This window comes from Ranitomeya imitator, chromosome 3 (assembly GCF_032444005.1).
Source record: "Ranitomeya imitator isolate aRanImi1 chromosome 3, aRanImi1.pri, whole genome shotgun sequence".
Classification (NCBI taxonomy): domain Eukaryota; kingdom Metazoa; phylum Chordata; class Amphibia; order Anura; family Dendrobatidae; genus Ranitomeya; species Ranitomeya imitator.
In genome coordinates this window covers 140,626,495-140,646,279 of record NC_091284.1, presented here as the reverse complement: position 1 = coordinate 140,646,279, position 19,785 = coordinate 140,626,495, and the positions used below count along the sequence as shown (strand labels likewise).

Here is a 19,785-nt window from a genome sequence, read left to right as displayed (position 1 = left end):
TAGACTGTAAAGGTGCCAGCATAGGAAACATGCGCTCTACCGTGCATCATTTTCAGGTGTATACGCCTATTGGAGGCAGACACTCACACACAGTCTACTATGTCCGAATGTCTGCCTCCTGTAGCCGAATATGCATGAAAATGATGCAACGTTCGCTCTGACGGCACCATTATAGTTTAAGGTTCCATTCACACATAAGTCCGAATCTAGTTTTGCAGGGTGTTCGGGGGCTTCAGAAGGGAGCTTTGACGGTGCCACTGAATGGATGCCAGAATGCAATGTGAAAGCATCCTTACTCTCACCAATCCCCCACAACTCAAGTTTTGACACTTACTTAGCCTGCTTGGCCCCTTTTAAGCACATCAGAGATGACAAGAAAATGCCAGCTTAATTGCTGGTTAAGGCAATTCAAAGTGACGAGTAATATGATAAGCTGCATTTACTGCCATTTCTGATCTGTGAAGATGGACCATTAAGCGGAGGCCAGATGAAACGGAGCTTTGGATCAGGAGGTGTGGATGATTGAGGTTTTGCGACTGGCGTTTCAGAGCAAAAGCCTTAGTCTCCCGTGGGCTCTGTCTACATTTGTATATAGGGAGAAACCTGTCAGTCACTGGCAGTGAGCGGGGAGAAGCCTTTGGAGACCCACCTATGTGACTAGTCTCCTGTGCTGCTCAGTCCCCAGTGGCCTTTAAAGCATGTTTTTCTGGGAATTTACATAGCCAGTGACTGATACATGCTGCCAGTGGTTCAGGCAGCATGTACAGTTGAGTGAAAACTTATTTCCCCCCTTCCCAATTTCCTATTCTTGGCATGTTTGTCACAAATAAATGTTTCAGATCACCAAATTTAAATATTGGACAGAGATAAAAGAAGTAAACACAAAATGCAGTTTTTAAATGAAGGTTTTTATTATTAAGGGAAAAAGAAATCCAAACCTACAGGGCCCGGTGTGAAAAAGTGATAACCGGTTGGACACCCTTAACAGCAACAATTGGATTCAAGTGTTTGTGATAACTGGCAAGGAGTCTTTTACAATGCTTTGGAAATATTTTGGTCCACTCATCTTTGCAGAATTGTTGTAATTCAGTCACATTGGAGTGTTTGAGAATGAATCACCTTTTGCCACAGCATCTCAATAGGATTAAGGACAGAACTTTGACATGGTACCGCTCATTACAGTAATGAATATGCGGCTCCACCTCCCATAGGGGTGGAGCCGCATATTCATTACTGTAATGAGCGGTAACTGTGACAGCTCAACACAGGAAGCTGCGGCAGCGGGGAAGCAGGGACCGCGCCAGGAGAAGGCGAGTATAATGGGGAGGGGAGCACAGCGCTGTGCGATATTCACCTGCTCCTCGTTGCGGGCGCCGCTCCATCTTCAGCGTCTGCTGCAGTGACGCTCAGGTCAGAGGGCGCGGTGACGTGGTTAGTGCGCGCCCTCTGCCTGAACGTCAGTGCAGAAGATGCTGAAGATGGAGCGGCGCCAGAACGAAGTCAGGTGAATATTGAAAGTGCCGGAGGCCTGAGCGACGAGAGGTGAGTATGTGAAAAACATTTTTTTAATCGCAGCAACAGCAAATGGGGCAAGTGTCTGTATTGAGCATCTTATGGGGCCATAATCAACGTTTGTGCAGCACTATATTGGCGCAAATATCTCTATGGAGCATCTTATGGGGCCATAATTAACGTTTGTGAAGCATTATATGGGGCAAGTGTGTGTGGAGCATCTTATGGGGCCATAATCAAGGTTTGTGCAGCATTATATGGGGCAAATATCTTTATGGAGCATCTTATGGGGCCATAATCAACATTTGTGCAGCATTATATTGGGCAAATGTGTCTATGGAGCATCTTATAGGACCATTATTAACCTTTATGCACGATTATATGGGGCATACTTTAATATGGAGCATCTTATGGGGCCATCATAAACTTTATGGAGCATTACATGGGGCTCCTGATTCAATATGGCTATTCAAAAACACTTAACCTACTGATGTCTCAATTAATTTTACTTTTATTTTTACTTTGACATTTACCGGTAGCTGCTGCATTTCCCACCCTAGTCTTATACTCGAGTCATTAAGTTTTCCCAGGCAAAATTAGGGGGAGGTCGGCTTATACTCGAGTATATACGGTATTTGATCCCTCTGGCAAGCAAGACTTAATACTTGGTTGCAAAATACTTGTTGGCAAGCACATCAGTCAGACTTTTTTGTAGTTGATAATGAGGTTTGCGCACATGTCAGGAGGAATTTTGGTCCACTCATATTTGCAGATCACCTCTAAATCATTAAGATTTGAGGCTGTCGCTTGGCAACTCGGAGCTTCAACTCCCTCCATAAGTTTTCTATGGGATTAAGGTCTGGAGACTGGCTAGACCATTCCATGAGCTTAATGTGATTCTTTTTGAGCCTTACCTTTGTTGCCTTGGCTGTATGTTTTGGGTCATTGTCTTGCTGGAAGACCCTGCCACGACCCATTTTTAATTTCCTGGCAGAGGGAAGGAGGTTGTCACTCAGGATTTTACAGGACATGGCTCCATCCATTCTCCCATTGATGCGGTGAAGTAGTCGTGTGCCCCCAGCAGAGAAAGACCCCCAAAACATAATGTTTCCACCTTCATGCTTGACAGTGGGGATGGTGTTCTTTTGGTCATAGGCAGCATTTCTCTTCTTTCGAACACGGTGAGTTGATTTAATGCCAAAGAGTTCAAAGATTTTTGTCTCATCTGACCACAGCACCTTCTTCCAATCACTCACAGAATCATCCAGGTATTCATTGGCGACCTTCAGACGGACATGCACATGTGCCTTCTTGAGCAGGGAGACCTTGCAGGCACTGCATGATTTTTATCTTTACGGCATAATGTGTTAGCAATGGTTTTCTTGGTGACTGTGGTCCCAGTTGCCTGGAGATCATAAACAAGTTACCCCCATGTAGTTTTACCCTGATCTCTCACCTGCCTCATGATCAAGGATATCCCACAAGGTGAGATTTTGCATGGTGCCCCAGATCGATGTCAATTGACAGTCATCTTGTATTTCTTCAATTTTCTTACTATTGCAGTTGTCTCCTCCTCACCCAGCATCTTACGTATGGTTTTGTAGCCCATTCCAGCTTTGTGCAGGTCTATGATCTTGTCCCTATATATAAAAAGGTTGCACTCTATCGTGCCAAAGCATGTCTAATATGAAATACATGAAATATGAATAGCAACATGGCTTTTTTAAACATTAGGAAAATATTTGAGAGACGCTTTGCACAAAATTTGATCAAATAGTGTGAGCCCATCAAGCATCGTCAAGGTGGTCTCATTAAAACTGATGGGTCCCTGACCTCCCTGTCCAAATGTGAACACTTACCGAAGGCCAATGTCTGTAAGCCTGGGTGAATGTGGACAACTCTGTCAGCAAAGCCTACATATGGGTTGGCCGGAACCAAGTGTGATTAGATGTAATTAAAAATCACATGGTGACGGGAGGAGTGCCCAGTCAGTAAGCTAACATAGAAATGACAGAAAAATGACTGGCACATCCAAACTAGTGTGAATAGGTGCATACCAGGAGCAGATACCTCCATACACAATATACAAAAAAGGTTGTGTGCAACCTTACATCTAATCACACTTGGTTCCGGCCAACCCATATGTAAGCTTTATTGACAGGTGTCCACATTCACCCATGCATACAGACATTGGCCTTCGGTAAGTGTTCACATTTGGACAGCGAGGTCAGGGACCCATCAGTTTTAATGAGACCACCTTGACGATGGTTGATGGGCTCACACTATTTGATCAAATTTTGTGCAAAGCGTCTCTCAAATATTTTCCTAATGTTCAAAACCCATTTTGCTATTCATATTTCATGTATTTCATATTAGACATGCTTTGGCACGATAGAGCGCAACCTTTTTTGTATATTGTGTATGGAGGTAGCTGCTCCTGGTATGCACCTATTCACACTAGTTTGGATGTGCCAGTTGTTTTTCTGTAATTTTTATTATCTTGTCCCTGACATCCTTAGAAAGCTCTTTGGTCTTGCCCATGTTGTAGAGGTTAGAGTATGACTAATTGAGTCTTAAATAAAGGTGACTATGTAAGACAGTTAAAAGAGAAAAAGCAAACGAAAAAGGGGAGTGGTGCCTCACCGTGTATTATATGGTAGATAGCCTCTGATACTGCAGTCAGGATCCAGATTCCGTTTGACCATCGGATAAGTTAGGAAAGAAAATTGGATCAGCAAACTGAATTTCAATAAAAAAAAGTCTTCCTTATTTCATTCATTTAAACAAAGTAGTCCAGACACATGATAAAATCATGTAGCATTCTTACGCGTTTCTGGCCGTAGCCCTTAGTCGTAGAATATATATTCTACGACTAATTGCTACAGCCAGAAAAGCGTAAGAATGCTACATGATTTTATCATCTGTCTGGACTAATTTTTTTAAAAGAAAATAATTTTTTTTATTGAAATTCAGTTTGCTGATCCAATTTTCTTTGCTATGTAAGACAGTTGTTTTTAATGCAGGTAACAAGTTAATTAGGAGCATCTAACTGATCTGTAAGAGCCAGAACGCTTAATGGTTGGTGGGGGATCAAATACTTATTTCTCACTGCAAAATGCAAATAACTTTATGAAATGTATACAATATCATTTTATGGATTTTATTTTAGATATACTATATCTCAATGTTAAAATTAACCTACCCTTAAAATTATAGACAGTTCATGTCTTTGTCAGTGGGCAAACTTACAAAATCAGCAAGAGATCAAATAATTATTTTCCCCACTGTATGTCAGATGTAATGGGACATTTACCTTCCAAAAAGTTCAGCTTTTGTGTCATCAGTCAGAGTATTCTCCCCAAAGTCTTGTGGATCATCAAGATGTTTTCTGGCAAAACTGAGACAAGCCTTTATGTTCTTATTGCTCAGCAGTGGTTTTTGTTTGGAACTCTGCCATGCAGGCCATTTTTGCCCAGTCGTTTTCTTATGATGGAGTCATGAACACTGACCTTAACTGACGCAAGTGAGGCCTGCAGTTCTTTGGATGTTGTTGTGGGGTCTTTTGTGACCGCTTGGAGGAGTCGTCGTTGCGCTGTTGGGGTAAATTTGGTTGGCTGGCAACTCCTGGGAAGATTCACCACTGTTCCATGTTTTTGCCATCTGTGGATAATGGCTCTCACCGTGGTTCGCTAAAGTCCCAAATCTTTATAAATGGCTTTTTTAGCCTTTTCCAGACTGATGAGAAACAAAGTAATTGAGCACTATTTGTTCCTGAATTTCTTTGGATCGTGGCATGATGTCTAGCTTTTGATGATTTTTTGGTCTACTTCACTTTGTCAGGCAGGTCCTATTTAAGTGATTTCTTGATTGGGAACAGGTGTGGCAGTAATCAGGGCTGGTGTGGTTAGGGAATTTGAACTCCGCTTCACAATAATGTGATAAACCACAGTTAATTTATGTTTAATGGGGGCAATCCCTTTTTCACACAGGGCCCTGTAGGTTTGTGTTTCTTTTCCTCTTAATAATAAAGAGCTTCATTTAAATACTGCATTTTGTGTTTGTGTTATCTTTGTCTAGTATTTAAATTTGTTTGGTGATCTGAAACATTTGTGTGTGACAAACAAGCAAAAGTATATGATATCATGATGGGGCAAACACTTTTTCACTAAACTGTATCTGCTTTTACGTTGCCTTTAAGAGTTACTTTATAAGGTGGACAACCCCTTTATTAAATGTATTAAAGATACCATTATAAAAGCCATACATCTTGGCTGGAGCTTTGGAAGTAATACCTTAAGGTAAATAACTGCATCTGTACCAACACCTTCCATTGAATAGAGTTTAAGGTCTCCTTGGAAATAACGAGCGTAGAGACGAGAGATGGGTAATCCGTACCCAAAACCAGCCTAAAAGTAAATGACAATAAGGACACCTTTAGTTTCTAAAACATTTTTATGATGGGATTTAGAGAAGAAACCAGAAATCGTATTTAGCTCCATCATTATAGTGTATAATGTCTAGTTTTGTCTGGACACCCCTGTGAAATGAACTGTAACTTGTTTATTGTCTGTAGGCAGAGGATCGACTATCTAATTGACGCAGATGGAAGAGGGCCCTGTGCAACAACAATAAAGGGGCCTATGCAATCCAATAGATCATTATAATGCACAGTTCCACCTGATTTGTAGGTAAAAATGGGCACCTTATCTCGTCAGCCTCTGTATGGGGCACTGGTTTGCACCAATTTTATGTCCACCCCTGTGATGCCAGTAATACCATTGCATCTTATGACATTTAGGGTATATGAGCCGAACTTCTCTACCAACACTCCTTTGTTTTAGTTTCGGCTCATTCAGACATCAACCATAATTTTTTTTATGCAAAAAAAAAAAAATTATAATTTTCAGTGTCTGTTTCAATTTTTACCATCAGAGTTTCATCAGTTTATGCTTTGCATATGAGAAGTTTCTCAAGCTTCTCCTATCAAACATGAAGATCTTACAGCACACAGAGAAGGCACACATGATTTGTTTCCCACCCCCATAGAATTTCATTGCCTGCTTTGATCAGCGCTTCAGATCAAAATCAGACATGTCTCTTCATTTTGGCAAGGACCACTCCGTACGTAAAAATCCATGGAGCCCCATAGAACTCCTACTTATTATAGTCTATGAGTCATAACAATGGATAGAATTTGTATGTGAAAAACAGACGTCTAAATGCACCTGGATAGTGGGAGATGGTGGGGAGAAGGGGAAAGTTGGCATCTCCACTGATCAAATCTTCAGGTCTCTATTACAGCTCAAACATTTTCTAATAATTATATTAATGGTCTTGGGGAGGGGGGGTTTAAACATTTCTGAACGAATCCCCTTTAAATTACAATAGGGTTTTACTCTGGTGAGACAGCCCCAAGTCTCTATTATGTTATGATAAGTAGCAATACGTTTAATTGCAAAAGCGCTTAAAAAAATCAGCTTCATTTTATCCAGAATACCCACCCTGCCCTTTACTTTTTTTGTTTTATAAAAGTTGACAGTAGTAAGACATACAAGAAGTTTCTGGCTTACCAACGGAACCGCTCTGCTCGGCTCCAGGCTGGGTCTGGGTGCTGTGGAGTACATGTAGTTGAACAGGCGATCTATCTTCCTCAGGGGCACTCCTCCACCTTGGTCGCTGATCTAGGGATGGGGAAAGGGTCGATTTCTCATTTAGGAGCTGACAAGCACTGCATCTACAATAAATTACTCATCTTCGCTTTGATAGCTAAGGTTGATTTAAGGAGACTGTTGCATTTCTAGAACGATAACTGTTTATTTTGCGGCTGATATAGTTGTGTATATTTTTTTGTGGAAAACTTTTGAGTGGCACCATTTTGATATATACCCAGATGCTTGTATACTTCATAGATTACTGGCTGCAGTGGTGATGTCACCACTACAATGCACATCACCGCTGCCGCCAATCACTGAGCTCAGCAACTCATGTCAGCTTTCTCAGATGAGCCGCTGAGCTCCGCAATTGGCTACAGCAGTGACGTGCATGGTCGTTATAATGTCACCATTGCAGCCAGTAACAAAGACAAAAAAAGCATCAGAGAGGCAACTTTGAACCCGGCGAAGGTTAATAACATCTGTTTTTATTGTTTTGGAAGTGTACAAGTGTTTAGATACAGGTTTTGAAGGTGTAAAACCCCACTGACTTTTTCTGGGACTAAAACCAGCAATTCCACAATTTTTTTTGCATTATTTTGCTGCTTTCTATCCAGTATAAATAATAAGTTGACACCTGCACGCTATGGGGCCCACTAGTCGGAAAGGCCCGATGCCAACACCGGGCCCTCCACCCCCCCATCGTACTTTCAATGCTCCCTAACCCATCATTGCCCCTCTGTGTCTGAGCTCTGTGACATCTCAGCTCAGCGGGCGCGATGACATCACTAGAGCGCGCCCTCCAAGCTGAGCAGTGCAGAGGGTCACAAGGAAAGGGGGAACGGGGAGAGGCAAGTATTTGATTATTTTTTTATGTATGGAGCACTATGTATGGTGCCCATTATACTGTATGGAGGACAATGTGGTACCTATAATGTATGCAGGACTATGTGGTGCCTCTAATACTGTATATGGAGGACTATGCGGTGCCCATAATACTGTATGGGGGATTATATGGTGCCCATAATACTGTACATGGAGGACTACGTGGTGCCCATAATAATGTATGGATGACTATGTGGTGCCCATAATACGGTATATGGGGGACTATGCAGTACTGGATAAAGGACTATGGCGTCCGATCCAAATCGATAATTCTGCAGTTACTCTGTGTGACTGTAGACTTTTGAATCCCCCCCAGGCACGCACTGTGTGCTGCGAGGATTAGTCGTTTTCTGAACTATTGTAGAATTTACAATACATGACACTCATGTAATGTAAGAAGTGAAATCTGGCATTGTACTATAACTATATTTCTCTGCTGTATCTGTGCATCATGAATCGTGGTTTGTGTTAAAGGAGCCCAATGAGAACGTTTCGCCTGGTGCCCACGAAAACATGGAGCTGTTCCTGCATATCATCACTGACAGATGAAAACATCTGTTTAAGACCACAGCAACTATGGAGTTAAATGATCTATAACCAGCTTTACTGGTCTCCAAACAAAGATCGATACTAAAGTGAGCTCCCATGATCCTTTTATTACCATCCTATTGACCTCTACAGTTTCATGGCTGTAAATCCGCATAAACAATGGTGACAAATACAAACTTCTTTGTCATCTTCTATTTCCAATACATCATTAAAATATATTCATTTTATACAGGATGGGGAACAATGTACAGTATGAACATACCTTTATAGATAGATCTTCTTTTCCAAGTGTGACCAGTGTCTTTACAGGTGGCAGGGCCTCTGTGCGGCCTTCGTGCTGCTCCACTGTGGCTCTCATTGAATTCTGGGGGGGGGAACAGAATTGGCAATATGAGATTTTATTAGATAATTGGACCTTATGTTTATGCAGGTCTATGCCTCTCAATCTGAGGGAAGCATACAATGGGGATAGCGACCCTAATTCCAGTGATGTGTCACTTACTGAGCTTCTTCTTGCATTTTTGTAAATATCACTGTTTTACCTCCTTTAGTTGTCCCAGTGATGAGCTCTGTATGATCCTGCCAGGACCATTGATGACCGTTCTTTGTCTACACTCTGCCGAGGCACAGAGCTGCCAATCAGCGGTGGGGCCATTTATTTGTAGGAGTGCCGTGAACCACATTCTCTTAAATACCGGACTGTTCTGTTACTACAGTGCTGCTGAGCGTCATATTTGAAGCCTAGAGAAGTCCTAAATTGCCATCTCTGGACTATAATTGGGTGATGACCTGGATGGTTTTTACTGCTTGGAAATTATTGTCAGTGGATTCCGCTCTTCATGTGTACTGTCACCAGATTTGTCAAAGCATTATTAAACAGATCTTTCATACTTGATGAAAAGGGTGTACACACTTTGAAAATCCCTGTTAAATGGTTGTAAAAATCCCCTTTGAACATTTCTCTCTCCCCCTGATATAAAAATGAACATTTTACTGGACTCGATCCTTTAAAGAAAAGGATTATATAGTCATTCTGACAAATAAATCTCAAAGTAAGTACAACAACCTAATCGGGTCTAAGAGAGCTATTTAAAAGGGAACCTGTCAAATCATTGATCAGTGTGGGATACGATTTTCTCAAAGGTGGAGAGAAAAAACCCCCCCAAAAATAACGTTTCTCCAGCTTCTCGATTAGGTCAGTGAAAATTCGACCACACTTGGATGTCATTTTGAATTTTTTCCATGGATCCAATGGGCGACTGCCATCTGAATCCCAGAGGCAAATCAGACATGTGCACAGCCCCATATAACACGGGTACGAGTGCCATCTGTCAAAACGAAAGATAGGGCTTGTCCGATTTAGAAGGTCGTCTGCAGGATGAGAAGCTGGAAGTGCATCGTTACACCCCATACACTTCCATCCACAAGTTCAAAATCTGATTTCTCGCTGCTGGATCAGCACTTTGTGAGGCCCAATGGGGACAGTGATGATGATGATGATGATGATGTCTAAAGCGCTGTGGAATAAATGGCGCTGTATAAGTGAGTGAAACGCACAGTGAATTCGGATCATATAACCTCTTTAAAATGCTGATGGTCCAGGATGTGTTATTCCTGTTTAGTGGGGTCATTTGGAATATCGGTAAAATAAATCCAGACTATGATGGGCTTTCTGGTTTCATCACTATTACTAATCATCAGATGTGGGGAATCTAACGGAAGTGACAATTTCTGCACAACCAGAACTGATACAAATGGACATTTTGAATTATTCCAGCAACCAAAGACAATCCATCCTGAAGTGTCCCCGTAAACCATACTAACTCCCAAACAGCCTTGAAGATCAGACCCACAAATCTTTCATTCTTGGATTTACATTATGCATTAAAGGTGATGGTCAGTATAATGGAATACCTAGTAACTTGCGAAGATTACAGTACAACATATGTACAGAAAAGTCACCAGTAGATCAAGTGAGGACAGACCCAAGGCATGATGCGCCTGCGGAATGGGGAGCGGCATAATCTTGTTTTATTACGAAATTTTGGAGAGGAACCAACCAACTGATTATGGTGTAGGTATCGGCCGTGGAAGCATTGCCTGCCCGTATCAGTAGGGGAATGCTGTTGCTATGTGCTTTTTTTTTGGCACCAACATAATTAAAACTCTGACGACTGAACTCAAGTCTTCTTTGAGTCGAAATTACTACTTTCGGCTCCTATGATTACTAATTATAAAAGTAAAATAACAAGGTAATAGGCTTAACATCGGAATAAAGTAGCTATTTAAATGCCCAATTATTAATAAAATTGTTGCTCAAGGGCTGCGTGGAACAAGTCACCACAATATATCATTGTGGAAACTGCCAATCTTTTCTTATGAAATGAAATGCTTGCTGCTTCGCACCACCCAAGTGGCGTTATCCCTTATTATAGCAGTAAATTACTCTTGTAACCAGGTTGAACTAGAGCCAAGATCCGGAGAGTGATACCTCTAATTCGGAATAATTATGGCAAGGCGTTTTATCCTTAACTGGATTCCAATACACACTGTTATTACTCGGTTTCCGGAAGAATTATGTGTAAAATTCAAGGGAAACCTGTTTTACTGACCCATAATGCGAGAAGTAAGATTATTCCGGTATGTAAATTTGGCACAGAGACATTTTCCAATGACCATGTTTTCTCAGGAGTTTGGGCTTCACTCTTTATTACCTTTCTTGCCAATGTCTGGGAAGCCACATATTGTTGGGCTCGATATTCTAGAGACAACTGTTGGGATACACAGGGTGATTACTCAAGAGACATAATGCAACAGGGGGGCGCTGGTTAAAATGTGGCCAAGAGATCATAATGGATCTAGTGCAAGGTGGGTAGTATGTGTGCCACAAACTCAAATCTATGCCAGATTCAGCCTTAGTTCCTTCACTATCCGGCATTTTTAAATTTTTTTATTTACCATGCTTACTATACGGTAAAGCTGACCTAGTAATGGGATTCTACAAGTTTGTTCAAGTTCGCAGATGCCAAACATGTATAGGTTCTTGTTTATTTAGGTGGTGAAAAAAAATTGAATTTTTTTTTTTTACAATAGATTTGTTTTTGTTGCCATTTCCGAGACCCGTACGGTTTCCATTTTTCAGGATCTGGGGCTATGTAATGGCTTATGTTTTGCACCCCGAGTGTCGTTTTTATTGATACTACTGAAGTTGAGGTTGATACTAGGTTTTGATAGGCTCTTTTTTTCTTGTTATGCCATTTACCGATTGGATGAATTTGTTTTAGATTTTGATAGATCGAGCATTTTTGAATGCAGAAATACCAAATATGTGTCTTTTTTATGTTTGTACTTTCAATGGGGGGGGGATTTTTTTTTCTTCACTTTTTTAACTTTTTGATTTACTTCAATAGTCTTCTTCGTAGACTTGAAGCTGCGATCATCCGTTCGCCTGTGCTGCACGCGGCAGGGCTTCAGCACGGTTATGTATAGCAGAAATCATGATCTCCTATGAATGCCGGCCAAAAGATGGCCTTCACAGGAGGATCGTAATGACAGGTATGGGGGTCTACTGCAGACCCCTGACTGTCATGAAAACCCATTGGTGTACAACGATCACATGACAGGGGTGCCGATTGGCATGATTTGTGATGTACTTTCGGCTGGTGTGTGTTAAATTCCGCTGTCAGTGATTGACAGAGGAATTTAAATGGTTACCAGCCGGGGTGGAGCACTGCTCCACTTGTGGTTGTTAGAGGCACTCGATGGTTGGGACACAACCTTTGACATACATATATACGTCAAAGGTAGTGAAAGGGTTAAAGCATCACTCCAGCGTTGTTGTTTTTTTTTTATTGCAGTGCTGGAGTGGTGATACTATTCTAAGTTACCTGTCGCTAGTTCCTTTCTGGGGGAAAAAGTTGCACCCATTAAAAGAATTACTTTTGTTGGCGCTTTTTGTTGGAGTTTCAAAACAATAGAGACATTATCTTGATTGAATGACATCTAAAACTTTCACAATCTTCCTTCCTTAAAGGGCCACAGTCACCCCCTCCAGCCGTTATAAACTAAAAGAGCATTACTGCTGCACAAGGTGGCTCTTTTAGTTTATAACGGCTGGAGGGGGTGACAGTGGCCCTTTAAGCACTATCCGTTGAACTAGGATATTCTTGAGATATTTCCTCAGGTGCAAGATCTTACAGGGGTGCTGAAACCCATGACAAACACCACTATTTATCCTCTCCTTCTGGTTTATGGTTGATGGTGGTTCTCAATCTTCTCTTTTCACAATGAAGAATGGGCTTGAGTGAATATATAAATAATAACAACAAGAATGATGATGATAAATGGGGTGACTCCTCCTTGATTTCTTGGAAACCACACTGAAGGAGGAAGTGGGAGTTGCCTTTTTAATTTGTGCTCTCGGCTTCCTGCCCAGTGACCAGAGCGGATTCCTCTCAGGTGCTGTCATAGGTTTCAAGAAATTCAAATTACTAGTAAGTGATTGGGGTCTAAGGGGTAACGTTTCTCCTTGTAGAGTGACATACCAGCTGGCTTGTGATTTGGCTTTTATCCTAAGTCATATTGCACGACTCGTTAAAGGGTTGATTGTGACTTGTAGGATCGCTACTTCCAACAGGTGGCGCTATAGAGTTTAAGTCCTCTTTTTCTTGGAAGAGGCAATTTGCATAGCAAGTGATTATCATTTTCATGAGCTGATCACATCATTTATGAGGCTAAGGTCTCGTTCATATGTCAGTGATTTTACATATGTGTAAAATAAATTAAGAGTGTCACCAGTGTTTTGGATCTGAGCTCTATCAGTGTCAGTTTTTACCATCAGTGTGTCAATTTCAGGCATGAAAAAAAATAAGATTATGAAGCTTCTCCTATCTATATTACAATGTTAATCACTAGTGACAAGCGAGTGTGCTCGGATAAGGTGCTTGTGTGCTAATAGAGTGAGTTCGGCATGCTCAAATAATATATTTGTGTCGCCGTATGAATCGTGGCTGTCCGACAGCCGCAGCTAACAAACAGGCAATACCTGGATGTGTTGCAGCAGTTGAACAGCCGCGAGGCATGCAGCCACAGGAAGTCGCGCATATTATTCAAGCACACGAGCACGCGCAGAGAACACCTTATCCGAGCACGTTCGCTCATCTCGATGAATCAGGTATCTCCTTGTGGAGAGTGGCATCACAGCCCTGCCATGCCAATGTAAGGAGGCTTATACGCCGTGCAGCGTTGAATGTTAATCATGGACAGTGTGTGGATTGTACACTGATGCCATCTTTGTGCTGTCTGCCATTTCCATGGACCCATAGACCTATATGGGTAATTTTGATTTCTGAGTCCAATCAAAAATAACACTTTTTTTCTGGACACATGATCCACACAAATGTGAACAGACCCATAGATTGTGCACGTGTTCTATCCGTGAAAGACATATACAGATCACGTAAGTGAAAAACAGACGCCTGAATGAGACCTTAAAAGTAGTGTATGGTCGGCAGCACATTTGCCTGTAAACATGGGGTACGCTGTATAGAACAAAAACAATATTAATGATCATTTGTCCTGATAGAGTTTGCTGTGTGAATGGGACTTTGAGCGCTTTTTAGGACATTATTTCTGCTTGTTAGGCCGTGTTCACATGCTGCAGCCGCAGTGCAGTTTTTGTGATTTTCAAAAATTGCTGCACAAATGATTCCGATTTACCACAATTACTGCATAAAAGTGTACCAAGCCTGCAATGTGCGAATACAGGTGAATTTTTCAAAACTTGTCAGATTATTCCATTTCTTTTGAACTTCAGGTGGAAAGATTCTTTGTACAGCCCGATAGCATACATCTATAGCGTGATATTAGCTACAGTAAGACCATATACGGCATCCGTAGCAGCTAAAGCACAATGACTCAATTGCGTCCAGTTCTGTGGCATATTGTATTGCTATGACGGCTCCAGCCCCCGCTGAGAAAGCGAATATGTGAAACGCGCGTCCGGGGGCGCCAAGCAAGGAGGGGGCACTCTATTCACATGACTGTAATGGGTAAGCTTGATCCTTCATTTGCTGCATTTAATGTATTGTATCTGCGCTACTTTGTCTAAGGGGATACCGGCTGGACCCTGCATATGTGATCATCGTCTTACCTTTATTGCCAAATCAAAAGGGATGTATATTTACTTTGCTTGGCTATCGTCATGTCTCCTTCCTGTGGTCCTCTTTTAAATGCATAGTGCATACAGCACTTTATTGCAATTGTTGATAGCGTGTTATTTTTATAATAAATAAAGACTTTACATATTTTTATAATTACGGTATGTGGTTTTGGACGTTCTTGCTCCGTTTTTTTGTGTTGAATTTTGCTTGGAGTTGTCCTGACGCTTTGTCGCCTGCTGGGCATTTTGGGTGAGCTTATTTGGTTTGTTCTCTTTCATTATCTACCGTGGTGCTTCATGATTCAGCTATTAGATAGGGGAAAGCATTCAAACTGGAAAATACTCCTTTTTAGGGCTCACTCACTTGCGCGAGACTCGGATGAGTCTTGCACGGCAATACTCGGCACTGCACCTGGCACAGAGGAGCGGAGCGTGCAGCTGCATGTATTCCTATGCGGCCTCACGCTCTGATCTGAGTGCCGGCAGCAACACCGGGTATTGCCGTGCGAGACTCATCCGAGTCTCGCGCAATTGAGTATGAGCCCTAAAGATGAGAGTGGGGCAGAGATAAATGGACAACAAATAGCAATCACAACAATAGATTTGGACACTAAATGTAGGATTTTTATTAGGGTTGTGCCCCCTACAAGGTGTGGAGATTGGTTTTCACAGTCATTTTGTGCTGAAAGATTTCCTGTAAGAAGGATACAGCGATGATCAGCACATCCGGCTCTGAGGTGCACACAGCTCTAGTACGGAACTCATTGTTATAGGAGTGTGAGGGAACGTCTAGCAACAGTTACTCGGGGTCCTATTTCTTCTGGAGTTCCCCTCACCAAGGGCTTTTTTGGACACCTCTAATCTCCGACAGGGCCTCTAGTTGCTCCAAACAGTAATGTCCACACTGCTCCATGTTTTATGTGCTGCCCCTCAACCAGTGTCACGGCAGAGCGCCAGAACGCTTTGTACAGGTCAGCGGCAGGCTCTACACTTCCCCCGCTAACACACTGTCCTCTTCTGCAGTTGCAGCAGCCATTCTCTGTATTTGGTGGCACACCTGCTGCGGGTGTACCACTGATCTCATGCTCTGCATAAGGCCGGGTTCACTCGAGCGCAGATCCTCTCATGCGAAAGAATATGATCAATTATGCCAATTACACTCTAATCAATGCTCTCCATTCTTTGCGTCCACACTAATCGGACAGATCCCACATCAGAGTGCAGTCCGATGATTTCCTCACATCCACAGACTTGAAGGGGTGCACGCCAATCAATTTGTGCACCCACTCGCAACATGCACTGGTCTGGTCTCAGTAAGGGACAGAGTAGTGCAAGTCAATAACAGGCAGATCATTTCAATATGTAACTGCATCCCAACAGAATTCCATAGGGCAAAAAAAAAAAGTAAAACACACTTAACAACGCACAGTCCAACAATATCTCTAAACGCACACTGGGCATAAGTGTTCTGGAAATCACTTCCACTTTGCTAGAATTGCTAAATAAAGTGGATTTTCTGGAGGAGAAAGAAAAAAAAAACTCAGCAGAAACAAATACAACTCCGTGTGGATATGGCCTTAAAATTCGCCACAAAATCTGCTCATCTATGGCTACATTCCCACAATTAGTTTTTGGTGAGTTTTTTATGCTGCATATTTTTAAAAAAAAAATGCAGGTAACTATTCTACTTAATGGATGCAGAAATGGTGCAAAAAATCTGTATCATCAAAAACTCACTAAAATCTCAGTGGGAACATAGCATAACATGTAAATGGATCGCCCCCACGTAAGGGCAATGGGGTACTCGGTACCGGGTCCTTCAGTTCCCTCAGCGAGGATGTCACGGTGGCCCGACCCAGACTGTGGCCCTATGAGGAGCGCCCAATAAAAGGCAGAGTTCGTAGATAACGGTAGTGTTCATGACGCCACCTGTGGTATTCGGTCAGAGTGACAGACGCTGCTCAGGGGTCCGCGGGGGTGATGTTATGGCAGCTAGATTTTATACCTTCCCGCAGGTGAAGTATATCCCCAGGGCTTCCCAGAGGTGTAGATGTTGATGGTGGATGGTGCAAGGCGCGGTGAATAACGAGGACACAATGGGTGCAGTCTCTTTACCTTTACTGAAGGCTTCAGCATCCACAGTCCAGAGTGCCGGATGACAGGGCAGGCAGACTCCGGCCGGTCTGATGGAAATTCCAGAGTCCCCTTATCCAGGTGGAAATCAGTAGCCTTCCCCTTGCGCACAGTAACGTAGTAGGTCCCTACTTTGCATAAGCTACCATAAGGTCCTCACTGTTACTTCTCTCGCTCTGTTCCCCAGATGGATAGGACAAACCCGTATTACGGTGGTGGACTGAGGCTTGTTTATAGGGACCCCAGTGACGCCCCTCCTCCACAATTGCCACCGTGTCTGCTTAGGTTCTTAGGACGGACAGCCAACTTGGAATTGACTGCCTTGCCGGTCTCTGAAGTAAAGCGTAGAGTCTATTACTCCCTCGATGTTCCGGCCACCGGCCCGCGCTCCAGAAGAAGGCAGCCTCTCTCAGGACAGGACTCCTTCTGGTTTTTGTTCGCCTTTTACTGTGACTTCGTGGCTCACTCCCTACAACACAATTCCTTTCGTGTCCTTTCTTAGGATGCTGCCGCATGGGATGCAGGCGCAGCTCCGTGTCCTTCTTTCCTTTCTCCTCAGACTTCAGTCTGGATCTGACCAGGGATCACCCCAGCCAGCTCGACCTGCAGACCTTTCCTCGTCGGTCTCTAGCCAGGAACTCTCCTCTCCTCCTTCTGACTAACTTCCTAACCAACCCACCAGTTTTACCCTGTGTGAGGAGTGGCCTAGTAGATAGAACCCTTAGCTCCCCCTGGTGGACAGGCGTGTGAAGTGTGTTTTATGATACCTGGCAAGGTGAACTCCTTTGGTGCCATCAGACGTAACATCACTCCCCCTGGTGGAAGGACGACATTACTGCAACAACCAGGACTCTGGGGCGCTGCATAAATTTGCCAAAAATTGACATCCTGATTTTTTTTCTGCAACATGTGGATTACATTTGGGAACATGTAATCCACTCTAATACTGTAACATGCTGCGGATCTTCTGATCAGCAATTATCCAATCGTATTCACCAGGTGCCAACATACCCGAATGGTCTCAGTTACATTTCCTCAAATAGATGTTCCATCAGGACATCTTTATTAAAGGGAATCTGTCAGTAGGATGAACCCTCCTAAGTCTATATGGGCATGTAGGTCATAGGAAGCTGAATAAAAGGAAACCTTGATATCTGCAATCCGATGTCTTATTCTACAGAAAATCACGTTTTTCTTATATGTAAATGAGCTGTTATGGGCACTGATCTGCACATGAATCTGCCTCCAGAGATTATTATAAATAAAAGGGGTCATGACTAGGGTGAGCGACTTTTGTTTTTATAGGATCGGGTCGGATTTCACGAAACCCGACTTTTTCAAAAGTCGGGTCGAGTGAAATCGGCCGATCCTATAGAAAAGTCGGGGTCGGCCGAAACACGAAACCCAATGCAGTGCATTGGGTTTCTAATGGTTCCCAGGGTCTGAAGGAGAGGAAACTCTCCTTCAGGCCCTGCGATCCATATTATTGTGTAAAATAAAGAATAAAAATAAAAAATATTGCTATACTCACCCTCGGACGCGCCCTGGTTGTAACCGGGAGCCTTCCTTCCTAAGAATCAGCGCTTGAAGGACCTTTCGATGACGTCGCGGCTTGTGATTGGTCGCCTGACGCCCATGTGACCGCTCACGCGACCAATCACAATCCGCGACGTCATCGAAAGGTCCTTCAGGCGCTCATTCTTAGGAAGGAAGGCTCCCGGTTACAACCAGGGCGCGTCCGAGGGTGAGTATAGTAATATTTTTTATTTTTATTCTTTATTTTACACTTAAATCTGAATTCCGATACCGATTCCCGATATCTTAAACATATCGGGAATCGGTATCGGAATTCCGATTCCAGATTCAGAAGATCGCCGACCTCATGGCCGACCCCACACAGGGGTCGGGTCGGGTTTCATGAAACCCGTCTTTGCCAAAAGTCGGCGACTTCTGAATCTGGCCGACCCGTTTCGCTCAACCCTAGTCATGACCAGTGTGATGTGTAATGGCCACTCTCTGCTCTCACTGCAGAGCTGTGTGTGATTACACCCGACACATCTGGAGGTTCCTCTGAGCTTCCATCTCACAGGCAGTCAGTTTTGCAATACAGCTGAGCTGTGAGAGCTGCAGCTGCTAACGTGTTTGTTATGAGACAAAGTTCAGTTCTGCTGTTTTATGTTAGTTCCACGTCTCACCTGCTAATGGCCTCTTATTTAAAACAATCTCTGGAGGCAGATCAGTATCCAGCCCATAGTCCTGAACAGATCACTTACATAAAAGAAAAACATTGTTTTCTCTGGAACAAAACATCAGATCGCAAATATCAATGAATCATTGTACTCTGTTTCTTATGAACTTCATGCCCATATAGACCGCTTAGGATGGTTGATCCCACTGACAGATTGTCTTTACCCGAAGACTTATATCCAGCTGTTAAACCACAAGGGCTTGTTCACGTGTTTCCTGTGGCATGGGCCATCTTTAAAATACATGGTCATAATGACCCCTGCAGAGCGGCGACCACTGTCTACAGCGTCTTATTTACATCAGGTATATGATCAGATATCTATATATATAATTGCCTAAGGGTTTTTCCGTCTGTCTGTCTGTCCTGGAAATCCCGGCTCTCTGATTGGTCGAGGCCGCCAGGCCTCGACCAATCAGAGACCGGCACAGCATCGACGTAGAAATCCAATCAGCAACGGGCACAGCGACGATGATGTCATAAAGGACGTAGACATCCCGCGTCTGATTGGTCGAGGCCGCCAGGCCTCGACCAATCAGCAACGGGCACAGCGACGATGATGTCATAAAGGACGTAGACATCCCGCGTCTGATTGGTCGAGGCCGCCAGGCCTCGACCAATCAGCAACGGGCACAGCGACGATGATGTCA

At 43.1% G+C, this 19,785-nt stretch overlaps 1 protein-coding gene across 1 annotated transcript in view; it reads right to left on the bottom strand.

The window, feature by feature from the left end:
- The window catches only part of PDK3 (pyruvate dehydrogenase kinase 3), an 83,204-nt gene that overhangs the window by 9,209 nt on the left and 54,210 nt on the right, over nt 1-19,785 (bottom strand). Inside the window, exons 8-10 of the mRNA XM_069761535.1 lie at nt 8,860-8,961; nt 7,083-7,193; nt 5,805-5,918 (exon numbers count right to left, since the gene is read on the bottom strand). Coding sequence (XP_069617636.1) covers nt 5,805-5,918; nt 7,083-7,193; nt 8,860-8,961 — 327 coding nt within the window. The remainder of the gene's footprint in view (nt 1-5,804; nt 5,919-7,082; nt 7,194-8,859; nt 8,962-19,785) is intronic.